Source organism: Macadamia integrifolia, chromosome 10 (genome assembly GCF_013358625.1).
Source record: "Macadamia integrifolia cultivar HAES 741 chromosome 10, SCU_Mint_v3, whole genome shotgun sequence".
Classification (NCBI taxonomy): domain Eukaryota; kingdom Viridiplantae; phylum Streptophyta; class Magnoliopsida; order Proteales; family Proteaceae; genus Macadamia; species Macadamia integrifolia.
In genome coordinates this window covers 13,785,934-13,793,169 of record NC_056566.1, presented here as the reverse complement: position 1 = coordinate 13,793,169, position 7,236 = coordinate 13,785,934, and the positions used below count along the sequence as shown (strand labels likewise).

General features: G+C 37.5%; 2 protein-coding genes across 3 annotated transcripts; one reads left to right on the top strand and one right to left on the bottom strand.

Annotated features, from left to right (window-relative positions):
- Positions 1–473: 473 nt before the first annotated feature.
- LOC122090684 (sm-like protein LSM2) lies at positions 474–2,573 on the top strand. Its single transcript, XM_042660348.1, has 3 exons — positions 474–716; positions 803–961; positions 2,208–2,573. Exons 1-3 carry the CDS (start codon positions 714–716, stop codon positions 2,325–2,327), a joined length of 282 nt encoding a protein of 93 aa, XP_042516282.1. The 5' UTR covers positions 474–713; the 3' UTR covers positions 2,328–2,573.
- A 788-nt stretch (positions 2,574–3,361) lies between these two features.
- LOC122090723 (endo-1,3;1,4-beta-D-glucanase-like) lies at positions 3,362–6,937 on the bottom strand. Of its 2 annotated transcripts, none has more exons than XM_042660409.1 (7): positions 6,625–6,937; positions 6,160–6,181; positions 5,448–5,574; positions 5,222–5,267; positions 4,730–4,819; positions 4,484–4,584; positions 3,362–3,812 (listed from the first exon to the last, which is right to left on the bottom strand). In XM_042660409.1, exons 1-7 carry the CDS (start codon positions 6,770–6,772, stop codon positions 3,675–3,677), a joined length of 672 nt encoding a protein of 223 aa, XP_042516343.1. In that variant the 5' UTR covers positions 6,773–6,937; the 3' UTR covers positions 3,362–3,674. The 2 variants fall into 2 exon arrangements, with proteins under 2 accessions (XP_042516343.1, XP_042516342.1); XM_042660408.1 differs by having other exon boundaries at positions 5,177–5,267; positions 6,625–6,935.
- Between the last annotated feature and the right edge of the window lie 299 nt (positions 6,938–7,236).

Below are 7,236 nucleotides of genomic sequence, written 5' to 3'. Positions count from 1 at the left end.
TTTAATAAATGGTCTGGGTCAGGTCCGTCTATAAACGGTCGATCTTGATCGATTTAATCGAGTTAGACCACGAATTGACACCCCTACACTGCATCATGATAGAAAATATAATCTTTATGTAATGATTGATTTATGTTTCACAGACGATGAGAATAGATAAGAAAAAATCATTTTCAAGCGTTGATATAATAAAAAGATAAATCTAATGATATGTCATATCATCCTCCAATTATGAGGTCATTGGAGAGAAAATCGTGTACCAAACCCACTGTGCAACGAAGCACGGATATATGACACATCTATCTTGTTTGAACGTAAAGAAAAAAAAAAAATTCCTTATGCCCCTCTTATCAAACCCCTTCCATTGGTCGAACTCAAGAATGACCTGTGTCATATCTAACCTCCTCCAAGGCAAAAATAATGAATACACAATGACAATCAGTTTTTTCTTGACTTTGACCTACTTGTTCGTGTGAATCGGATTTTACCAATTTCATGTCCGAATCCGAACTGGTTCCAAAAATCCGGTAAAATTCGCGCTTTGTTCGATTCATATTAAACTTCGCGTTAAATTCGCCTGCTCATTCACTAGGGTTACGACTTAGTTGAATCGCTTGCAAGTTCGAATCCCGTTCGCTAGGATTCGTGGCATTAGGGCTAAAATCAACATCGGTGAATTCTACTTTGCTTGTTCAAGCGATTGAGAGCTAAAGATGGTAATCGCAGTTCTTTCGGGGTTTTTCTTCTTCTTTTTCTTCTGATTCCGATTTCGTGACTGTTATACTGTGTTTTTTTTTTGCAGTTGTTCTTCTCGTACTTCAAGGATTTGGTGGGGAAAGAAGTTACAGTGGAGTTGAAGAATGATCTTGCTATAAGAGGTACTCTTCATTCCGTTGACCAGTACCTCAACATAAAGCTCGAGAACACAAGGGTTGTTGATCAAGACAAGTATCCTCATATGGTATCTTTTCTTCTGGTTTCTCCTTGCTTCTGTTCTTCCTTAACGATAGCTTTATTTGCTAGCTAGGGTTTTCCTTTTCCAAAAAATGTAGGAAAGAGAACAGAAAGAGTACCAGAATGAAACCCTATTCTGGAAATTTAGGGTTTGAGCTCCTGGGTTTCTTAAGATTGGGATTAAGGTTTCGGGGTTCAATGGATTTGAATTGATTTATGGTTTTCTATGTTGATATGATTGTTTGAGAAATTAAAGCTTACATATGGAACTATAGCTTAAAGTTGTGGGTAAATTTTAATTCTGGTTGGCATATTATGAAATGTTTCTGTGACTATATGAAAGAAAAGATAATGTATATTTGGAGTTTGGGTCTACCAAAAAGAAAGATTTGGGGTCGTGGCTGTTCTTAAGCTAGGGAGGTGTTTTTGAAGCATTGCATGGTTAAATAATAACATGTTTCAAGTATGGAGAATAAGAATTGTGGGAAGAGTGTATGGGCTAAAGTCATCCAAACTATCACTTGATACTAAAAATAAATGTCTATTTTTCTAATAACCATGAGAATCGTCTCATGGTTTTAGGTTTCAGTGTCTTCTCTGTATACCCATCATTGTTATAGTGGAATTCTTAGCAGCAAAGCATGGCTGTTGTAAATTCACCTTCTGGTACAATCCGTTTTTCATGAGCTTTCTTGGTTGTTGATACCACGCATCTGTTCATAAACAGGATACAAAATGTCGTTAGCCGATCTTCCAACTCTTTGATACCTTGACTTTATCTTTGAGAGGGATGCACTAGTTTATAGCTCCACAGTCTTGAATGGTTTTCACTTTCTGTAGAAACAATTATTTATTTATTTTTTTTTAAATTGAAAGAAAGAAAAACAAAATAGAAACAATGATCTGTTGTCACACTTATGTGTAATTAGTGTAGACATGAACAGGCAGTGGAGGATTAGATGGAATGTAGAATTGCTAGGCATCTTTTTTTGCCTTCAGAATCCATTTTTCTTTTTAACACTGCACACACTAGGAGTTTTTCCTTAAGTGAGAATCACTGTTTTTTTCCCCCTCTTTTACGCAAACTGAGTGTTTGTCTGTTTAATGTCTTCAACTGTGTGGCTTTTCTTTGATTGTTAGTTGTCTTTCCCTACGATATGCTAATGGATGCTGGTAGAATTTGTGATTGTATTTATCTCTACAAAGGGGTGAAAGAACGGAAATTAATAATCAATTTTGCTCTCTCATGGCAGCTTTCAGTGAGGAACTGCTTCATCAGGGGATCGGTCGTCAGATACGTTCAGCTACCGCCTGACGGAGTTGACATTGATATCCTTCACGATGCCACAAGGAGGGAAGCTCTTGGTGGCTGACTGCTAGTAGAACAGATTAGATAAATTGGTCATGTGGTGGTTATAACTAATTGCTGTGGAGCTTTCAAATGTATCAGTTTTAGGTTTCTGTATACCTGGTAATTTCGGGTTAATTTCAGTGTCTTTTATCAGAAAAAAGGAAAACATGTGATTTCCCCCACTGACATACATTGGTCATGTGGTTCTCTTTGTGATCATTCTCTAGCCAGCGATACATGCACCTTTCAGGCATTTATTCTTCCAAAACTACCTTTTTAATGAGTTTGGAGGACAAGCCTGAAAATATATTCATTGGGGGAAGTCCTCTGTTCTGAGTTGTATGACATGCACGGCTGCTACTAAAATCAGCTTCAAGATTTCTCTGCATAATTGTCTAGAAATCTGAATTGATTTACACTAGGGAACTAAATCATCTGTTGTTAGGAGCATTTCTTCTCCTGGATATCACTATCTGAGTTGTGATGCTGCAATGAAAACTAACAAAAACATGGTGACCGTAAGATAAACCGGAATAACAAACACGCCAGTTATTTTCTTCTAGCAGGACAAGCGAAACTGCATTCGTTCTTGCCCCTTAATGAACAATCCTGTTTCTTTAAAGTTGAACTAATTGAGTCGGTAAATTCTTGATAATTTACATGAAACGTGCAATCTTGCAATATCTTGAATCGTTTTTCTGAAGCTGTTCTAAGAATTTACTTGAGACCAGGAGTCCTACTTGTCATACCAATTGAGGCACTGTGTGGCCAGGGATCGATTGATTCACCGACTCCACAAGATAAATTCGTTCATAATCAGGAAGATTACTAAAGTCATTTTGAGTGAAAGGATGACCTTTTAACTCTCAAATGCCATTTTGGTGACTGGTGGAATGCATCCTCAGACATGAATTTATAACATCAAAAGGGAATGGGTGAAATTGTTGTGGTTTACTTGGGATCTGAAGTCAGCCATTTAACTTAACAATTTCCATGATTTTATGTGATTTACAGATCAAACTACACATCTAATATATTCCCAAAGAGAGCAGAATATCTACATACCGAGTGCAGGTTCCCACCTATTTCATTTGATGTAAGAAACACAAGTTGGGATTACATATACTGTAGCATATATAGACGTGGCGATTCTAATATTCAGGCTGAGGCACGACCTGTAATCTCCCCAAAGATTCATGTGAAGAACAGTACCTCATCTCCAGAATGGTGCTGATATGGTTTACTTGTAAACAAACATCCAGCCCTTGCAATTAAAGGCTAATAACAACAATAGTGTCCAACTAAGGAGAGAATGTGTGTATCTTGTCAGCAGATTTCACATCTTCTTCATGTACAGTATCTTTTCCTACTAAACATACTTGGCAAACCAATCTAACATGTTCTGATGGGCTTCCTCAGCAGATTTCACAGCTTCTTCATGTTCGATATCATATCTAACAGTCCATCCGTGCGCAACCCCAGGAAATATCTTCACATACGCATCAACCTGTGAAAAACCGAGACATTTTAATTTTTCAATTGAAATAAAAATCATAGTCAAGGATCAGCCTAATATGAAGAATCTAACCCAAAGGAAACTACAGAAAAAAAGATGATTACATAAACGTGGCACTAGTTTGGTTATCAAAAAATTCTTGAACACTAGTAAAACACAAATGATATACAATAAGTCATGAATGTGATCACCTCACACTCGTACCAGTTTCTGTAATTCATGAGACAAAAGAAATGCATGATCTAAGGATTCAAATTGTTTTCTGTTTATAAAAGCTCTTAAGAGCTTTTCTCTTATGAAGAATTAATTCAGTAGACATAGGGAAGCAACTTTGGTAAGGTCAGATTGTCAATATGATGGACTTCCATTCTCATCACTTTACCTGGGGCTTTTCAAAACCCCTCTGAGAAGGAGTAACTTCCATGGGATCTCACTTTTGAGGGCAAGGAAATTCGCATCCCCCACCCCCCCCCCCAAAAAAAAAAAAAAAAACCAGTATATGGGTGAGGGGGAAGTGAATTCAGCGATTCACACCTCAGAATAGGACCTTTGTGGGTTCTCCCGTTCAATTGCATAAAAGGATCTTACTCGTGTTTGCAAGTTTGAGGTGTAATAGGAAAGTTTGGGAAGAGAGACTCCCCACATAAAAAAGTGCTCCTTACCTCAGGTTTAGAGGATAAAATCTGCTCAAATTGTTTCAGAAGTTCTGGTGGAGATATCTTGTCAGTCTCAGCTCCAAGAACAGCAATTGGGACCCTAACCTCTGAAAATATCCATCCATTATTCATTAGGTCTCTAACAGCAAATGATTCAATAGCAGTTGTAAAAGCTAAATGGTGTAATATATCTCCCTAAAAGCATTGATCTACAATAAATCATGTGGAAGATATAACTGAAAAGATTATTACCCTCTATATCATCTACAGTAACACGTGAAGGATGCAAAAGCACCGCAGCTTGGATGTAATCAGACTTAGCTAGTTGCACAACCACCTTGGCTGACAAGAAATCAATACATTAAATCTTAGTTGCCTGTGGTAATAGATAGATGGCTATATCATATTAGTCACTCTATATGCACTGTAGTTGTGCGTTGATATACATTGTTGTAACCCTTACTTAACAGCTCAAGCTTTTTGGATAAGTGGTTGTAACATGGCACCTGAGCCAGTAGGTCGGGTATCCAATCCCTGATAAGTGCAAGGGGTTTGTATCATGTAATACTGTGACCCTACGTTTTATGGCCTTGGTGTGTGTGTGTGTGTGTGTGTGTGTGTGTGTGTGTGTGTTGTTATATGTTGATATCTGGAGGTTTTAGGTGAGATTTTTGTATTCATCCAAAATAAAAATCTCACCACCCCAGCAAAATCCTGCAGCCCCTATTGTAGATATGCCTTTACTTTTTAAAGCTGCTATAACTGGTTTAGCATCCTCAAATCCTTTATCCTGCAGGAACAGTATCATGACATTAGATCTTAGAACTACTTATTAAATGGATTCTGGAATATTAGCAAGAAATGTTATCAACAAATAAATGCCAAGCATAGATCAATAAATGGGAGTTTGGACAGAAATGTAATCAACAAATAAATAAAAAGCATAGATCAATAAGATGAAGAAACCAACCATTCCATGTTCTTTTCTCCAGACTTGAATTGGCCTCTCAGCATTATCAGGTGCATAAGGATCTCCATAAAAAAAGTCAGGAACCACCACATAAAATCCTGCAGCAGCAACTTTGTCTGCAAGTTTCCTTTACAGTATAATGCCACGGAGATTAGATTTCCAAAGTAGATATGATTTTTTCACAACTAAAACATTCCCAGAAATCAATATTGTTCATACTTGTACGAAGAAGATTTAACTAAGGCACCATTTGTTTCCCCAGCAAAAACCACACAAAAAAGAAAATTTCCAAGTAAAATCCTTTTTTTGTATGCTAATTACACCTAAAAACTTTCCTTTTACTTGGTTTTTACTAAGAAACGAACAGATCAAGGCTGCGTTTGGTAGTCATCCAAAAAAATGTTTCTGGCATTTTTACGTTTTACGGGAACAAGAAAACGGAATCTTCCGTTTGGTGTCCACAGTTCATTTTTTCGTTTTTTTTTAAACGAACCAGGTAAAAAAACACCAGAAACGAGAAATGTCAGAACATGATAACCATGTTCCAACATTTGAGTTTCTTTTCAAAACAAAATTTTGGCACAGAAACGGAAAATTCTGGTTTTGACACCAAACATTGTTTCTAGAACATAATGACCACCAAACGCAGCCAGTTCAAGAAAACAAAATACTAGCAATTCGTGGGAGGAGCAGAGGCAAGAATATGTCATACCTCAAGTTCGGTGCCTCATATCCTGCATAAAACCAAAGCGTGTACAGTTCAGATGATGATGACACAGGAAAAGGTATAATTTGTTAAAGACATACATAATTTACATTTATTATTATAAGAATCCTCCAGTATCCTTAACTTGTGAATCTCCTGTTAAGTTCAAATCATACTTCTCTAAAACCAATCACAATTTTAAAAAGCAAACAACAATGAAGACAACATAGAACAAGTAGCCAGAGGCCCAACTGAAATAAACAAACCCTTGCACCAGAACAACGGGTTAAATGTAGAAATTGGAGTAGTCCACAGTACCCTAATAATCAAAATACTCCTAATTCTATCTATCGATACTCTAATCGATTCCCAATTCAACAAGGAGTAGTGGGTGGTAGAAGAATCATCAAACCCATTAACTTCTTCCAAAAAAAAACGATCCCAGAAGCAGAGCAAACAAGAACAATTTACCAAAAACGTCAGAAACAAGAAGAATCGCACGCTTGTAGTCTGATGAGCCGATAACGTAGGTCTTGAGTCCCCCAATTTCTTCTACGAACCCTTGGCCACAGCTTGAGCTTAGGGTTGGTGGGTTCTCACAGCACTGCGGGCCTGACATCTTCTTCTTCTTCTTCTTCTTCCTCGCTGAACTATGAACCTCTCACACAGTCACACTACACCGTTAAAGGAACGAAGGTTTGGTTTAACTCAACTTTACAGCAATGTCGTCTAAGCGTCTCACTTTTCCTCCGTTCCCACTTCCCCAGCGAGACCGTAAGTCTCAAATAAATTTGCGTCATTTGTTGCATCAGCAAATGAGATTTGGATGATTATGTGGGCTCCACTTTACACCCAGTTTTTTCTATCTACCCCTTAATTTTTTTTTTTTTTTGGTAAAACTCACTCTTTGATGTTGGATGTCTGAAAATGTAGACTTTAAGTAGGTCAAAGAATTGGATAAGAATAGAAGGACAAAGAATTATCGACGACCCAAATCCTGACAAAAATCCTTCAGGTGCGGTGGAGTGGCGAGGATCCGATGGTCAGTATGGCATTGGGGTGTGTATCGATATTGTCTTAACC